The sequence below is a fragment of the Aythya fuligula genome, chromosome 1 (genome assembly GCF_009819795.1).
Source record: "Aythya fuligula isolate bAytFul2 chromosome 1, bAytFul2.pri, whole genome shotgun sequence".
NCBI lineage: Eukaryota > Metazoa > Chordata > Aves > Anseriformes > Anatidae > Aythya > Aythya fuligula.
This window is the reverse complement of record NC_045559.1, coordinates 13,233,943-13,253,077: the sequence shown is the minus strand read 5'-3', so window position 1 is coordinate 13,253,077 and position 19,135 is coordinate 13,233,943. Positions and strand designations below refer to the sequence as shown.

The window sequence follows — 19,135 nt, the reverse complement described above, 5'->3', positions numbered from 1 at the left end:
TGTCCCAGTGCCCGACCACCCTCTGGGTGCAGACCCTTTCCCTAACCCCCAGCCTGACCCTCCCCTGTCCCAGCTCCATGCCATTCCCTCGGGTCCTTTCGCTGTCCCCAGAGAGCAGAGCTCAGCGCCTGCCCCTCCGCTCCCCTCGTGAGGGAGCTTCAGGCCGCCATGAGGCCTCCCCTCAGCCTGCTCTGCTCTGGGCTGAGCAAACCAAGGGACCTCAGCTCCTCCTTGTATATCTTGTCCTCTAGACCCTTCACCATCTTTGTAGCCCTTCTCTGGACAGTCTCCAACAGTTTCACATCCTTTGTGTACTGTGGTGCCCCAAACTGCATACAGTACTGGAGGTGAGGCCACACCAGAGAAGAGCAAAGCGGGACAATCCCTTCCCTTGACCAGCTAGCAGTGCTGTGCTTGATACACCTCAGTGCATGGTTGCCCTTCTTGGCTGCCAGGGCACGCCGCTGTCTTATGTTCAGCTTGCGGTTGACCAAAATCCCCAGATCCCTTTCTGTGGGGCTGATCTCCCACCTCTTGTCCCCCAGCCTGTACATATGGCCAGGGTTGCCCCTTCCCAGGTGCAGAATCTGGCACTTGCTCTTGCCCTACAATTACTATGTTATTGATGAGCAGGGGATTTTACTGATAAGTAACTAACATTTGATGCATGAATATTCTTTTGTTTTATTTTTTCAGTCTTATGGATAAGTAAATTTTTTAGGTTGTGAAAACTTAGCAGTTGCTGGAAAGAGTGTAGAAGTCTAATTGAAATAGCCAGACTTGTGCAGATTTGGAATATTTTTATTTTTATTTTTAATTAGACACCTGGCTCAATTATTACTGAAGACTACCTGAATGAGAATTGCAAGACCAGGTGCTACAATTCCTTTCCTTACCTAGGTTTTATAAACAAATTCTCAAATAAGTTAAATAGAGGCCTTGCAGTCCAGTGTATTGCTGGATATTTTGGATTTTCTGTGTGTTAGATCTTTCACAACTTCCAATGTAAAAAAAAAAATAATATATATATATATATAATTGCTTGTGTTCTTTTGAAAAGTTATAAAGAAAAGAAAATAAGTAAAGCTCATAATAATAAAAATTGGGATTCATATGGCAGACAGATCCTGGCTTGATCCAGGAGAGGGAGTAGCTGAACAACCTTAGGATTGGCTTTGGAAAATCTATCCACAGGAGAACTTGTGAAGAATGCTGTATAGCTGCCTGCATATTATTTAAAATGGTATTATTTGTCATGAATTACAGCCATGTGTTAGATTTATAATATATTCTTAATATAATCCACCATTGAGATTTACCATGAAAATTAAACTTTTGTTAAGAGTCCTGAATAGATGTTATGGTTGTAATTAGTGTGTTAACTAGTATTATTAAATATTCAAGGTGTGTAAATTGAAGATAGTTGCCTTTCATTGTGTCTGTGCATATTTTGCTTTGCCTTTTTATTAGTAATCTTAACTTGTAGGCATGTAAAAATACAACACATACTCATGGCCAAAAAGGTCTGTTACTGTGAATCTATGTTCCAACTCTCAGTGATTTCTTACCCCAAACTGCTCTGCAAAGTCAGAAATCATTTGAGTTTGTACAGTAAGTCATTACATTCCTGCATTGTCTGGAAGAAAATCTAAAAACTCAGGTTTTGGCTTTGTGATAACTATTAAAAGCTAGTTTCTTGGTAACCAACAGAGGGAAATATAAGCATAACAATGTGTCCCAGGATAAAATCTTTTGCATTAATGTAGGTTGGTGTTTCATTAAAAATACACAGTCATGTTCTGAAATTTTTACCTGGAAAACAACCTTCTAATTTATCATTAAATTTTACCATTAAATATTCATTTAAATAACCAGACTTCGCCCATATGCTTTTAAAAATCAATATAATTTAGCAGTTCTTCCTGTATGTGAGCTCACAACCCCAAAATAAATGAACTACATCCTTTAGCTGAAGACAGCTAAATGCAAGAGAGAAAAATAGTTAATAAGTTATTGTGCATTATTCCTAAAATGTAATGCAAAGTAGTGTGGTAACAATCTTGAAAAGCAAATCTTACTATAAACTTTGTTTTGTTTTCAATATTAGTTGCAAGACTGATTTCTGGTCATGCTTCCCAATTCAACATATTCTTAGCTGCACAGAGTTAATCTTGCTTTAAATTCTCTGTATGTGTGTGTATTTTTTCCTTGTATTAAAAAATAAAATATCCAATTTCACAAATATTCTTTTTTAATGCACATTTAAAATGAAATTATTAGTAGAACTAGTTACAGAAATACCCCATATTTTATTACTTTATCTTAAAGTTTGTGCTTTGAAGTCTAGCAACTGAAATACGATGATGCATGCAATATTCAATTTAAAATATAAATGAAATTAAAGGTTAGTGATAAGAATAAATGTCTCTATTTTACAATATTTTAAAAGAAGCTGGTAATCTTGGATTTGTTTTAATATTTTCATATGTAGATGCTTCTTTACTGTTAACACAAAGATATTAATTTGCAGTTTATTTTTGCTGGTTCTGCTTTGTGGTGTAATTGCTTTGCATCCAGAAGACCCACTTACATTTTTAGAGGAAAAGCTTAGAGAAATATTGTAAAAGAGAATAGGTTCTGTGTTATGGTATGCATTAAATTGTGTGTATGTTATGTGGCTTATAATATTGAACTTGGAGTTCAAAATGCTGGTGCCACAGCATTTGTTGTGTAGACTGCATATTGAATATAAATATTAATGGCATGCAATACTGCAAATACGGTAAGACTGACATTGGAGGTACTTTCTAAAAACATTGCAAATCCTTTTCTTTTGATATCTATCTATCTATCTATATATATTGCCTAAAGAATACATAAAGAATATGACTTCTGCTTAATGTTCCTCAAAAACCTTTACTTATCTGGTAGTTAAACTGAGGTAGTGTTACTTGTTATAACTTCCTTGCAGTCAAACCATGGATAAATCATTAATCGTATCATTTTTTCTCTTCCTTGTGTGGTCTTTCAGTCTTGTAAGTGAAGTCATCATATCACAAGATAAAAGAGACTGAGTATTTAATTCTGCTTACACTGAACTCTTAGAGAGTAGAGATTGACTTAAATGGAAGCAAGCTTTGGCCACTAAAATATGCTTATCAAAATATTTGCAACTAGTACAGGCTACAGATGCCATCTTTTTTTTTTTTTTTTTTTTTTTAATAAATGTGTTTTACAGGGAGTGGTTTTTTTTGTTGTTGTTGTTTGTTTGTTTTTGTTTTTTGTTTTGTTTGTTTGTTTTTTCTCAGACTTTTTGCCCACTGTTAAGAAAAAAAATAATAAAAAAATAAATCTTGATTATTTTATGATTAGTCTGTAGCTGACAAAAGAGAAAAAGCGTGTATATGTATTTTTCTCTTACTCTACAGAAAATAGGATTTTTGCATTAGATTTGAATATTTTAGATTTGAATATTGTAAGATTGTATATTCTTACCCTTTTCTGAAGCATGTTCACCTGCTGGTGCAGCTCATGTGAAATTGATTTTTCCCTCCTGCCTTAACTTTCACATACAGATGTGTTGTGTGTTTCAATTAAAGTTGTGTTTGTAAGTATGTGATATGAGATTACAAATGCTAGTCCATGAGTGAAGAGAAAAAACTATGATGATATTTGTTTTGACATGAATCACTAATCAGTGATTTTAGTGATCTTAAGAATTGCAAGTATTGAAGACATGAAAATCTCTGTAGTCAGTTTATTCCATTACTTCATAATCCTCTCTACTGGAAATAGTATATATTTCCGATATATACCAAGGACATGGACAATTATTCCTTTTTCCTTTTCAGCAACATTTTTCAGTGACATTTTGAAGATTCAGCAACATTTTGAAGATCGTCTGAGCTAATAGTTTTGTTTAATTATCATAGAAGTTGGACAGGAACCACAGAATATTCCATTCATTATTGCTCCAATTATATTGAATGAAATTATATGTATATATTTAATCCAAAATAAGAGAGATGTTGGCAAATGCAAGTAGTCTTGTAAGGTCTAATTTATTCAATAGTCTTTTCACCAAATCAGATAAGGAGAGTTACTATATTTTAATGTGTCATTGACCTATGAGTCAAATGAAAAGTATTTTTTATTCTAAATCTAATTACATCTTATTGCTTCATATAGAAGAGAAATGGAATTTTTACCAAAGCTTAAAATTGTTAAGATATAAATTGAGTTTTTATACTATTCTATTAAGTTTAATTGGATTGGAAAGAAGATGTAAATAACATTTACATGGTCCCAGTTCAGGGGACCAGTTAAGCGAATGCACGCATCTAACATTTTTAAATTTATTTGTGTAAATACTCAAAAGTCCCTCCATAAATACAGATCCACACATTAAAGTGTAGCTGACAGCAGCAGGAATATATTATGGTGAAAGCAAACAGGTTTTTATTGTTTGATAATGTAGAGTATTAAGAAAAAGTAGAAAATGTATTAAAATCAGTAACTAGCAATGCGTATTTTATTCAAATGAATTAACAAATAGCATTTCAATTCAGAAATCTATATTGATGAGCTTGACTACTTTGTGTTTCAAAGTAAATTGCAGTTTTGTAGATTTTTACTTCATTCAGGATGGGAGCCATATTAAATTATTCATTCTGTTTTAAAAATCAGAGGATGGATAAAATACAATCTGCTGAGAAAGAACAAAAAAAAAAAGGCAGAGCAGAAGATGGCTCTAGCAATAGTCCATTATAACATCCAAATCTTAATAATTATACAGAAGTGGAGCATGTCGGTTCAGATTTACAAGGAAAAAAAATGACATGTAAGTCTATATATCTGTTTTGCATAAGACAAAAATACATGTTATGTAAAAGAAAATTATGGTGTATAAATTAAATATGCTTACTCCAACACTTTATCCTTTTGCTGGGGTGTATTGCAGGTTGCCATTCAAGTTGACCTGGGGCAACTTGGTGCCATGAATCCTGTGAGGCAGTGGTTCCCTCCATTGCTTTGCTAGGAGAGATGGTCCTTTCTAAAGACCAGTGATGCTGATGCAAAGCAGACTTGAGAGGTGTTAGGATTATGGAGTATATGTCAGAAGTACAGTGTGGAGTGTGTCAGTACAGTTTTCTGGGAAGTAAAGTGTACAGTGATAGGGATAAAACAGAAGGGATCAGAGTCACAGTCTTGGCTTCAATTAGAGGGAATTCTTCATGGCAGGTTGAGTGAAGATCAAAAAAAAAAAAAAAAAGAAGTGTCAGAAGACAAAAAAAAATAAATGCTTTGTTCACTCTGCCTGAGACTTTGTGTTCCACAGATCCTGCAGATATGATTTTTTTTTTTTTCATGTTCACAGCAACTGTGAACATGGACTCTTTATCAACATGAGTCTACTCAGATACAAGTAAGGTTAAAGTAAAGAACAGGCCACAACTTATAGCTGTGGGTTTGAACTTAAATAGCCATGTATGGCTCAAATTAAAGTGTAAACTTAAAACTTAAACTTAAACTTAATTAAAGTGTAAACTTATTAAATCGTATAATTAAATAATATCGTACCATAGATTCCCTAAAACATAATGTTTGAGCATGATTCAAACATAGAAAACAAACTGTCTACATTGCATCTCTTGCTGGATTTAAGACACACTGGTATTTTTCTCAAACAAAAACAGGTCTTAAATGTACCTTTATAATAATTTGGTTTATTCCAGTCGAACTTCAAGACAATTGTTCATTAAAAGTAGTAGATAAGTGATTCTATAATGTGTATTTAATATTTCAAAATTTCCTTTTTAATCCTTCTTTAGATAGACTACATGCCATGCTAATCAAGCTGTCCATGATACAGGATAATATAAGCTACTTTTTAATTAAGCTACTTAAACAGCTGTGTGTTCTTAAAAGTCTCTATCAAGAAGGGTCTCTGAGCACACTTTGTAGATTATAGCAGATTTTTATAAGGTTAAGTGACAAAAAGCAATCTTGAATGATGACTTTTTTTTTTTTTTTTTTTATTCCAGAAAATTGTATTTATCTTCTCTTGTCTTTCTTTCAGTGTCTATGAGGAACATTTTTTTTTCCATTGCACTTGCAACATTTTTAGATATAGAGGGACAACTGTAGTATTGCATTTTTTTTTCCCCTAGACCAACGGAAACTCAATTTCTTCAAATTTATATATATATAGTATTTGAAGATATATATATATGTATACTATATATATATATAGTATTTGATTTCACTGATCAATTTCACTGTTTCTTTTTTCTTAATCTTTTCTGACATCCAAATCATGGACTCAAAATATAGTGAAGCTGTGGATGCCCCATCCCTGGAAGTGTTCAAGGTCAGCTGGATGGGGCTTTGGGCCCATGCTGGTCTAGTGGGAAGTATCCCTGCCCATGGCAGGAGGTTGGAATTAGATAGTCTTTAAGGTGATCTTCAATAAGATGATCTTCCAACCCAAGACATTCTATGATTCTATGATTTAGTGTTTTTGGTCTGTGAACTGCACCTCACCTGAGAAATAAAGTCATTGTCATCGATAGCTCAAATAAGAAAGAATAGCTATCTTACAATGTCTGTAGTTCTTTTGAGAGGATAAGTTTGTGATCTGTTCTTTTTATTTTCTTAGTTTTCTGGGATTATCAGTATTTGAGAAGGGAAAGAAGGAGTGGTGGAGGTCACTTGGTTATTTGCGGGTGCTGCTGCTGCAAAGACTCAGATCATACATACATAAAATGTATGGACACAAGCTAGAATTCATATATAATGTATCAAAGAGTGACAGCTATTGTGGGGTATGTAGCCATACCTAATGAAAAAGGCTACAAAGCAGCTATACAAACATAAGAAATAAAATTTACCTTCTGTTTATGTATAAAATCATTTTTATAGCCTGTATAAATCAACTATAATGTCAAGTGTTACCTCAGTGGCTTAGCAGAAAACATTGATGTTTTCCATTTCCAGTGCAATTCCAACTCTGAGGTTTGGATGTGAAAAGCAAGGTAGTTGCCAGCCTAGACATTGGTCCCAGCATAGTGTATAATTTTATGTGCATTCATGAGGAGAATCAAGTAGAAAGTGAGAATTATACTGATTTTGAATAAGAAATAATAAAGAATAAGAAAAAAAAAGAAAGAAAGAAAATTGCATAATCCACACAAGCCCTATATCTGTGATCCAGATATAAAGATGTCATCGTAGGAAGAGGAATTATTTCTGTAATTGTTTAAATAGTGTTTGCATATCTAAAATCCCAAAGCGGCATATTTTGCTGGTGTAAAGTGCTCATTTAACTACAATGCATCAAAACTAAGCTTATTGGGATCCACTGATGAAACAGTTCTCAGTGGTGAGGTAAACCGGCCTGTGGTGGGTTGTGCTGTGGCTGCTGGGATGCATGGGAGCACAGCTGTAATATGTTTTTAATGACAGAACTATCCCAAAGAAAGTTGGGCCACAGGGGATGTGAGCTGATTCTCATGTTGTTTTGGTTAAGGATCAGCATAAACAAAATAAGACACTACTAATGCAAGGATCTGGGGACGTTCCAGAGAGGTGTGCATGGAACTGGTTTGGAAGTGTGAGGTTGTGCTTTTTAGGGCACACAAAGAAGAACAGGAAGCTAGAGGTGTGGATCTTTGGGGTTAAGCCAAAAAATAATGGCTTTATTTATATGTAAAGTGCAAAGGAAACAAAAATTAGAACAGCAAAGAAGGGAGCCATCCAGAAACTTTGGGAACTATTGCTGCTAAGGAGAAAGAACACCAAATCCTTCTAATTTAAATGCTTCCAATTTGTATTTAAAAAATACAGCTCTGTTAATCCAGAGAAGTGCAAATCTGTGTGTCTGTCACCTAGTTACCCTTTCCTGAGCTGTCACTTTTTATTCAGTACAATAAGTACAGAAACAGCTCTTGTGTTTACTGGCAACAGTTTCCACTAGCTAAGTGTTTATAACCCTTTGCTGCAGAAAGGGAGAGCTTTAATTTTTTTAATTTCTTGCCTCCATAAGCCCTCATGTTTTGGTAGATCCAGTGTCCAGACAGAATCTCCTTCAACAGGAGATTGTTTCTGGGTGCCGCCTCCCCCAGCCTCTGGTCATTGGTTAGCAGTAGAAAAGCTCCAGCAGAGGAGGAAACTGAGCCAAGGCGAGCCATAGTTGGTGAATTTTGATGTTAGATCTCAGCAGTTTTAATTCATATTAAGATTTTTCAGATCCTTCTGTTTTCAAGACCACTTAAAATCTTTGTTCCTTTTTGGTATCTTCTACAGAATCTGTGTCTACTCTGAGCATTTACAGCCTGTGGCAAATAGAGCATGCCCAGATTTCTCAAAGTTTTGGACCTTGTAAGGAGACTTTATTTTTATCTCTAGCACTGCAGATATATTTGGCAGTGGCTTGTTTCAAAATCACAGGTTGTTTTGGTACACATCTTCATTAGTATACTATCATTTATTGCAACTTTCTCTTCTGGACCCATACAAAAAAATGTCTGTTGGTTTCTATTTGCTGCTGGGATAAAATCTATCTTCAAAGTCATCTGGAAATAATGTGCTTTGTAAATGTCATTTTTTATGATAAAGTTTCCTAAGAACGTCACTGGTACAACAGTACTCTGTTGAATTATAGACAGAAAATGATTGCTCTGCTTTAAAGTTGGTCACTGTGGTCTTGAGTTTGCATGAAATGAATGGTTCAGCTGGCCATTTCAGAGCTGAAAATGCAAAAGGCTACTACCTAATGTGTCAAATCAAAAGCTTCACTTTTGTTCTTCTACCGGGAAACTATGTCCTATAGATGATAATACAGTCAATAAAAGTCATACAGCACAATTTCTTCAAATACTTGTTTTTGGGAGCTGTGTTAAAATTCTAATGAGCTTTAAATTAGATTGAGTTTTGTAGTTAAGGAAATAATCCATAGTTCCAAATTAAACAGATTTTTGGTTAGATAAGCCTGTGATGGTTCCAGCTGTAATTATCATGGGATGTAAGTCTTCAAAGGCATGGGGCGTACAGAAGGAATATGCTATTGAAACGGGGCTACACATTTCTTTAGCTTAAAAAAACTTTGTAAGTGCCTAATGCACTCTGAACCACATAAATGTCTTTAAAGTTAGTATGGCTGTAGCAAACTCATGGGATTCTAGAATAAAAGCATAAAAGTAGAAATAACAATTTTAAAAATAGTTTTAAGCAGTTGATATGTAGTGAGGATGGACTGCTTGTGGAACAACAACATATTTTGAGGGTTAGGATTAGGCCAACTGCTTGAATGCATTGCCTACCCAGTTAAATGCTAGTAGTAAGTAAAAGATGCATCATCAGTGATATTTCAGTTTTTTTCTTTCCAAGCTAAAGAAATTATAGCCTTTGTATAGTTTTTTTATATGTTGAAAATCTTTTAAAATCTTGGTAAAATACTCTCGGTATTTTTCTGTGTTTCCTTTCATTGAACTTAATCTCTGTGGTAAAAAAAAAAATAAAAAATGGGTTCTGGTTGATAGATTTTTCAATCCTGTTCATTTCAGTAGAGCTGAACAGAATATAGGTCATGACAGAAGTTTCTCTTAAAGAAGAAATATTTTATTTAGTGAAACAAATCCTTTTATTAAAAATTCCCTTTTTGACTCACATTTCTTAGTGACTTATTTAATATATAAAAAAAAAAAAAAAATCAGTATAACCAGAATAACTTGCACTTTGATAATCAACACACTCTATGCTTAAGTGAGTCGTCACTCTTTCTTCACTTAGCTATGTTGGTTAACAGAGGTGAAACTAAATTTGCAATAATTTCCTTACTTTTGCAATAGCTTTATATACATTGTTTCTGAGTACAACATGTAAACTACTATTTGATTCAAGGTTTCTCTTATGCCCATATACTTTGAGTGAACTCTGTCCAGGGCATGCCTGCATTTTTATAAAGCATATTTCAAATTATACTTCATACACTGCTGTAATGAAAAACAATCTTTTATTGTGTTCGTTATTGCATGAAAAATTAAATAACTAATATGGAAATACTATTCTGTAAAACACACTGTCATCTTTGGAGTGTTTTCACTCTAACATCTTATTGTTGAGGTACATATCTTAAGTGCTGAGCACTTTGAAAAGGTATATTAAAATAAATTTTTCCTCTCAAGTTATAGGTTATGGGATAAAATTAGAAAGTTCTTTTTGTTTTCTTGGTATTAGCCAGCTACCAGATAAAGTTGCTATTGATGTATTATTGTGAAGTTATGAAAGTAATTAAAATACAGGCATAAAATTTTCCTTTTATAAAAGTTGCTTTTGGAGAAATGCTGTGGGACTTTATTAATTGTGTTTCTTTCAGGTGGTTTCTTCTTCATATTTACAACCGCACATTTTAAGTGTTGGGGTTCATATCAGATATTTAACTACATTTCAACATATCATATAGTACTTCAGTTCTGCAAATGATCAGAGTTATGGGAGTTTTTAGTATATAAATAATCTTAGTTAAAATGGTCTTAGTTTTTCAGTCTTAAATGCATCTTATATTTTCAGATGATTGTAATATAAGGCATATTTTATTCTATAGCCAAGGCATTAAATTTTATCAATTTTTCCCTCATTTTGTTTATTGAGTCTTTTCTAATTTGAAATATTAGTACTCTTTTGACAGATATACTATTTGGCACTTGGCCATAAAAATGTCAGGTGAGGAGCTATGGAAGACGCTCATCAAATGTCATTTACTTTTGGCCTGAGATTGTTGTATCTATCTATCAGGACAAGATCTTTTTGGAATGATGTGCTGCCAGAATCATTTAATGTTTCAGAATGACGCTTAGTGATAACAGTGTATTTAGAACATAGCATTAACATTTTTTTTTCTACCATAATACAGCACACTTTTTATTATTCAGAGAAGTTAAGAAGAATACTATGAAGTATTTAATTTGACAATAGCTTTTTTTTTTTTTTTTGATAGATGAATATGTGTCATTTACTGCACCAGTGCTTCAAGGTACTTTTTTTTTTTTTTTTTTTTTTTTTTTTTTTTTTTTTTTTTTCAGAGCTGTTTCCAGCTGGGTGGCCCCCAGTATGTCCTGGTGCTTGGGGTTGTTCCTTGTTCCTTCTCCTTCTCCTCTTCATGAAGTTCCTATCAGCCCACTTCTCCAGACTGTCAGCTTCCCTCTGGATGGCAGCACAACCCCCTGCTGTATTTTATTCCAAAATTTGGATGATAACTGCATTGACTTAAAGTCAAGGTCAGGAAATGCAGTTCATGGGAAGTTTTGGTTCTCCAAAGAAATGACTGCTTTTCCCCCACAAAGAAATGAAAAACAGATGCATGAAGATCTATACTACCCAATTCTAAACCCTTTGCACCTTGTAGAACTGGAAAAATGCTAGCCTGCCAGTCATCCAAAATAAATCAAAAACAGTCATGGTGTCTGTTCAGATAATATATTTTGCTTCTTGAAAACCAGTCCACGGAGAATGGCTATTTTAAAAATAATTAACATCTGCAGTGTAAGACCAGTTTAACAGACTTCTAAAATATGTGAGTATCATCAGCTTTGAAAGACGAACATCACAACCATCAATAGTTTATAAACAGGTTTGGATCACTTAAGTATATCCTTATTATTTTTTAATTCCTCCTACTCTGCTTACAGAGTAACACAATTCTGGGTCTTCCTACAGGAGCTGCTACTGGAGGACACCACTGGAATTGTATGGTGAGAGTTCCTTCTCTGAGTGGTTTCAATGAGAGATAGTAATTTCTGAAAGTCTTTTGGGGTTGTGGCTGTGTAATGTTCACAGTATACCGTGCTTCTGGCAGTTTAAGATCTAGGCAAATTTTGTCTGCTCCACATCTCCAGATGTAATCTTGTAGAGACAAAGTAACAGAACCCCAGAGTAGTCAAAGATATGAACGTGATGTCCAAACTTTAGCACAAGTAACAGGTACTTGATTCTGCTCCCAAAAGCAAATCCCTTTGGATATGGAAAAACATCTTAGTCCTTCCTGATGATACATGTGGAAGTACATGTGACTGGGTGATCAGAGGTTAACTCCCTTCGTTACAGCATTTTGCAATAGTTTCAGGTCAGTAATCTTTTTCCCAGTGCAGCTGATAGCTCTGCCAAGCAGGTGAGTGTGCAGGAAAAATAAAAGCCTTTATGATCAGTATTAAGGTGTGGTACTAGCTGTGAAAGTGTGCTTGATTCATTAGGAATTACCTGCATCCTAACTGCTATTCTGCCATTTTGTTATGAATACTGTTAAAACAGCGGTTTCATGTAAAAAAAAAAATGTCTGCTACAACTGGGAAAAATCCCAATAAATGTTTTTGATTATTATTGCAGCTTTTATTCCATGTTTTTCAATTAGGAGAATGTTGCCAATTGATTATTTTCTAGTCTGCACTTTAATTGAATGCAAATGTATTAAAAAGAAAAGGAAAAACTTCTTATTTTCCAAGTAAAAAGTGTATTTTTATGTTTTTAGACTACAATGATTATATTATTAAATCAAATAATACATACCATAAATTTTTGATGCAGCATATAACAATTCCTAAAACAAACCAAAACACACTGAAAGTGGTTGTGTAATTATGGGTGAGAACAATTTGCTCTCTAGAGTGGTGACGGAGAAGAACAAATGGCCAAGAATAAAAAAAAAATATTTGATCGTGGTCTTGGCTTTTAAATCAGAAGATAGAATAACATTTTCAATGATAGCAGTATGCAAATTATTTAGAAAAATAATTTAATTTAATATTACAATGAAATTTGGCAGGTCATAAAGCCACCAAGCCAAAATGAATCATACTCAACCACGTCTATCCCATTCTGGGGGCTGTACTTAGTAATGTTACAGCCTTTTATGTTACAGCCTTTTATGTTACATTCTTTCTTTTCCTTAAGTATTTGAGGACAAAACTAAACCTTATTAACGTTTATTGTGTGACATGACCTACATTCTAACATTTGCTGTCCAGAGTTTCTTCTGGAAAACATTTTCATTTGTATTCTACAATAATATATTCTTTTAAATTTTGTCTATAACTTCTGATTGCTCTGGGACAGTTAAAAACATAGTTTCATACTTTGCTTACATGAAGTTCTGGGAACTAATTCTTTAATGGTTGTCAGGTTGTCATAAAGAAGAGAAATCTTTATTTTAAAATATGTTTTCATTAAAAGAATAACAGAATTTCTGTTATTCTATTGCTATTTTAGGATGCTGTGATCTTGTTAATAATGTGTGTGTGATATAAAATCTAAAATTGTGTGGCATTACATTTATCATGCTATTTATCTTTCATATATACTACTACAATTCACACTGGTTTTGTGTGGAAATACTGGATGAGATGTTTTTAATGATGTTCTGCTGTTGAGAATTCAGTGCTGCTAGCTTGCATGCTACAAGGCTAACACACAATTAATCATTTTTTAAAATTGTGGGTTGGACAAATCCAGCTATGTTAAATGTTACTAGTACTCTGCATAAAGTCTACTGATATATTGGTTGTTTGTAGATGAAATCTCTTTGGAGCTTCTATATGTAATATCTACACTTAACTTAGAAAGAATGTAAGAAACAATTATTTTTTTGGAATAATGTCTCTTAATATGAACCACTTCATAAAACGGGTGTTACACAGGGCCAGTCTCAAGAGCGAAACTATGTAAGTATGGGAGTTTCACTGGAGAGCTGAATAAAATCAGAGGGAACCAAGTATTGTTTTACTGGAGCTGTATCAATATGAGCAAATGTGAGATTGGATAGAAAAGGCAGATGACAGCTATAGACAGGAAAGAGAATCATTCTACCGTGAAAGAAGGCTAAAAGACAGAACTGACTGCTAAATTGTTGGTCAGATAAAAACATCAGATAAAAACGTTTGGAATAGGAGGAAAGTAAACCATCTCCTGCAAGTGTTTTTCTTGTGCAGCTGGTTGGGAAAAAGGATCAGAATTTGTCTATGATAATTGCAGATGAGAAGCATGATGTACAATTTCAGAAAGAGAGGAAGAGAGGAAGAGAAAGAAAGAAAGAAAGAAAGAAAGAAAGAAAGAAAGAAAGAAAGAAAGAAAGAAAGAAAGAAAGAAAGAAAGAAAGAAAGAAAGAAAGAAAGAAAGAAAGAAAGAAAAAGAAAGAAGAAGAAAGAAAGAAGAAGAAAGAAAGAAAGAAAAAGAAAAAGAAAAAAAGAGTTCAAGTTATAGTTATAAACCATTGCAGAAATGACCTTGTTGTAGCTGTAAAGGTCTAAGATGTGGTTTGAAGATAAAGGCCTGAAATAAAAACAGCACTCCTCTGAGCTAAAACCCCATAAAGAACAACTGGTGTAGCATTAAACTTTATATGTGCTCTCTTTTCTATTATGTGGTTTAAATGATTCATATCTAGTTAAAATAATTTAACTTGGTAAGTACTGATACTTAACTAAGTATCAGTATGTGTGTTGTATCTGTTGGAATATCAGTATGTTGGTTGTCATCCGTTTCCATTTATCTTACATATCAAAGACACTAAGTTCAATCTTGGAATCTACAATCTATGTATTTTCAATTTTTGTTGATAACTTACATCTTCATTAGGTTCAAAATCAAAGATTATATTTATTTCCATCTATTCAATGCTATTCATTTTAAACTTACATGTATTATGGTGAATTGTGTGATGGTCCACAGGAGATTTTCAGAAACATGAGATTTTCAGAAACAGAGATTTTCAGAAGCTCTGTCTTTTAACTTTGAAGACACCCAGGAATTCCTTTTAAGAATGAAACACATTTATATCGGTGTACTATTGCTATTTAGAGTAATAACATATTTCTTCTGTTAACAAAACATTGATATCAATTGGATAGTCTGCTTTTGAAGTTCATGTTGGTGGCTTACAATTGTTGCCAAACCATTTCTCTCTCATCTTTTAGTGATTGAAAATCATATTGAAATTCTCTTCTTTTGACACTTCTTCAGCTAACAAACTGTCTTGAACTGTCTGTTCAGTTACAGGCTACAGATGTTATGAACCTTTCCATTGGAACTTCCTTGAGCTACAGTTCTGACCTCATCTTTCCAAAGAAATCCAAGATTACACAGATTTTGGCAATGTGTTTTTATTGTTAATGGTAAAACATCAATGATGTTAGCTGCTTTTTAGGTCTGTTTGACTTGGTAATCTTGTTAATATTTTTTTGTTTGTAAATTATTAGCTGAAATTTCTAAACATTGTTTTTATGTAGAGCAACAGTGGTATGTAAAGTATGCATGAAACAGTAGTTATTGTTTAACTTCTACATACAAATGATATATGATTCCAGCTCATACTGTCTTTGGCAAATGAATGTGTTATTGTGCCAAAGAAAAATGAGTACATGAGATTCATGGATTACAGCTCAGCTGCTTGTGGTATTACTCCACCCACTCAGCAATCTTAGAGAATCGTTTCACCTCCATGTGTGACTGGGAATTGCATTTAAAAACTGCCATTCATATTCCTAGTGCTGGAGCTAAGATTTCCTCAGAGGGATTTGAAGTGCTTTATCCCCATTAGTGGTCACAGTACCGACATGGCTATTCATTTTTCTTGCACCCCGTCACGGTCAAAGGTGATGCAAAATAATCTTTAATGTGTATTGTGTGGGAGAGTCACTGCTGCTATAGAGTATTGTGGTTGTTCCCTTAAGACAAGGCTCCTGGTACATACTGCATAACACGAAAATAAGCAGCACCGTCATACAATTATTTCATGGGTATGGAAAGAGGAAGATGGGAAATTAAGAGACAAATTACTAAAGTAAAAAACTTAAAAAGCATGCAAAGGAAGAGGAAGACCCTGAGTTTCTTTTGGACTTCGAAGTGCTCCTGGAGCCTTTGTGACTAAACAGTTCAGAGACAAAGAAATTTTGAGATTAAATTGTGGTTTGTGGCTGTGGGACTTCATGGGGAGTGTACTTTAGTTTACAGTAGGTTTCAGAGAAGCTCAGAGAAATAGAAAATAAGCCTGTAATGCTGTTTTTTAAAATCAACTGTTACTGGAATTACTGTCTCTCTTGCCACTTCCTCAGTATGGGTGTCTGAAAATGCCAACATAAGGAAAACCCTAGTGTTTTTCTGCTGTTTTTTCCAGGGTCTCTTCCTCTGCTTCTCCCTTTATTATCTCTTTCTGTTTCCGCAGTGGGTTGTAGTTAAAAGCATACAAATTCTAGTTACTCCTGGAAAGCTCTAGAAGCCATCTGAGGAGAGTAATAGCAAGGATAAGTCCAGCATCCAACACTTTGGTCCATTCTTCTTGACTGCAAGAAGTCTTTTTCCTTTCTGATTCTCAGAAGTCTAGATAGGTCTACTCAAAGTATTTGAATTTCATTTTCATGTAATTGAATGGGTCTTTCTTTATTATTATCCTCGAGCTTCTGAGATGACAATGATTTCACAGGTCTGCACTGAAACCCTTATTGCTGGATAGATGTTGAACCATGATCCTTTGGCATGTCTGTGCTGATATTTCCTTCACTTACGCATTATACACTTTAAAGGTATCAGCAAAGATCTTGTGCAGTTAGGTACAGGCAGCAAGTTCAGTTGATCATCCCCTTGAACTTTCAGCAGATGCAACATCTTCTGGTGCCCCTGTTTGAGAACCCTGACTGATTGCTCTCCTATTTATCTCTGCTGCCTGCAGGTAGTAATCTTCATCCAGAGGGACACTTTGTGATCTGTTTAGGAATCCCAAGGGCTGTTGAACTTGTTATTTCCAACAATTAGGCCACTGTTTGTGTTCCTCAGTTTTATTCCAATGCTTTTCCAACTCCTAATCTCCTGCTGACCAGAGATCAGAGAACTCCCACCCAGCTTTCCTCCTATGATCTTTCCCAGAATTATCTTTCCTACCCTGACTTTGGTCTACCTCAAGCTGTTTTCTTTTTCTTAACACTGACTCTGTGCAGAAATTATCCTAACGTGGTTTATAAACTCATTTTTTCCTACTCAGCTTTTTTCTGTTGCCTGTACCGCTAGTAACAGATGTTCTGCTCTGATTCCATTGTCTGTCTTTTTTAGTGATTCCCAGTCGTTCCCTTCTGTACTGAAACAAAAACTCCAGAATTTGAGAGGAGGAGGACTAATTCAGTTAAGGCAGGCTACTACCCACGATAGATTTTTTTTTTCCTTCTGGCACTTTTAAAAGTTTCTAGAAAATGTCCCATCTAGTGAATATTACTGGCCAAATGGGAGTTTCTTCAGTGCTCCAACTTCTCAGGATTATCCTTTAATAATTAAGATAATGCTTAAGATATTCCCAGGAACAGGGATAAGTAACATGTTATTGTAATTCCAATTAAGTTTTTAAAAGGTAATGCAGATGGAATGGCTTAATTATTCAGTTTATCAGTAAAGCGCCATTAGATAGACTCATGATGTGAATAATGGAGAACGTGAAGGAATACAGTTAATGCATGTTAATATATGTAATATATTACAGGCGTCATTAATATATTAATGTAATATATTACAGGCAGAGGCTGAGTATTCACTCAAGACTGAACAAGAACAACGGTAAATCAGCAAGTAGAACCCAATTTTTGCATTTGAATCCTGATCAGTGTAACAACTGCCATTCCTGTAATATATTTTTACTTAAGAATCCTTTGGTATTTCTACGACCTTTAATATTTTCCAAGTTTTTCTTTTATGCCATGCTTTTATTTCATGCTAGCATAACAGTTCTGAGTGCTTTGTATTACACTTCTAAAATAAAATATGTGACCTTTTGAGATTGTGGCCGGAGCACTGGAGGAATCTGCAAACACCATAATTGCATGCAGAGCTGTAAAGAAGCAAATTTTCTCCCTGGTGTGTTCCAGAACTTCTTCCATGATAGCCAACAGATATGTAAAATTTTGGCCCTGCACTCACATATTTCTTACTTATGAAAGAGTAAAATCTTGACCCAGGGCTTGAACGGGGAATATTGAAGCTTTAATCCAGCATCTCCAATTTGTCTGCCATATAAACTTGGGGAGTTACTTATCCTTTCCATGTGTGACAAAGGGTTGATAATATCTATCTTTAACAGACACTAGGTCTAGTTCAATATTATATGGTGCAGACATTAAAAAATCAGAAGTATTATGTAAATGCCAATGATAGTCATTCAGGAAAAAAAGTTTTTTTTGTTTGTTTGTTTTTCTTTTTGTAAAGGAACATTTAGTTGGTAGAAATTAATTTTATCTTTAGAGCTACTGGCTAGTTAGCTAAGGTGGCTATATGGCTCTGTATTAGAATAGTCACATGGTTTTATGAATATATATTCACATAGACACCAGTTTGATAAAGAGATACTATAATGTGCATTTTACAAATGAGTTGGGGGAAGGGTGAAATTTCAGAATATCCAACACTTTTACTCAAAAACATTCTTACCTTCAGCTGGGATGGGCACCAGCACATGGGATGCAGACTGCAGCAGTCTTCATGTGTTCTTCTTGACCTAGAAGTGATATCATGTAATCTGTGTCAAGCTGACACGACAACCTAAAATGCCTCCTGGAAAGACTTCAGCACTGCCTATTGCAAAAGGCAAACAAAGCCAATACAAGCAAAACTGGAACTGTATCTTGGGAGTCAGCTGTGCTTCAGCTATTCCTTTTTTCATGCAGCTCAGGTTTGGAAGAGGCTGAGCATTCACTTAAGTCTGAACAGAAACATTGGCAAATCAGCAAATAGAACCCAACTTCGGGGCGTGAATCCTGATCGGTATAACAACTGCCATTCCTGTTTTTCTAGAGCTGTATTTAAGATTAGTCTTCATTTTGAGTTTTCATATACAATAAAACAACAGGAAGCTGATACAAAAATCTTAGAAATGTTTTCTGGGAATATTTCAGGAAACTGATAAATATAAAGACCTGGTGATACATTCAAGAAAGAGGTGTCTTGGTCACAATCCTGCAGCAAGTTCCATGTCAGCTGTGTTCATGCATAATGTTTATACACTTCTCCTCCCCACCACATATCTACATTTGTGTCTATCCATTTCTACTGCATAGTTTTGAATATCTGACAAACTATTTCACAAGAATGTGCAGAACAAATAATCAGAAAC

The 19,135-nt window shown here is 34.5% G+C and overlaps 1 protein-coding gene across 1 annotated transcript in view; it reads left to right on the top strand.

Annotated features, from left to right (window-relative positions):
* FBXL13 (F-box and leucine rich repeat protein 13) overlaps positions 1–19,135 on the top strand; it is a 74,773-nt gene that overhangs the window by 3,657 nt on the left and 51,981 nt on the right. Inside the window, 3 exon segments of the mRNA XM_032200007.1 lie at positions 822–874; positions 2,531–2,665; positions 4,687–4,829. Of these exon segments, the coding sequence (XP_032055898.1) occupies positions 822–874; positions 2,531–2,665; positions 4,687–4,829 (331 nt within the window).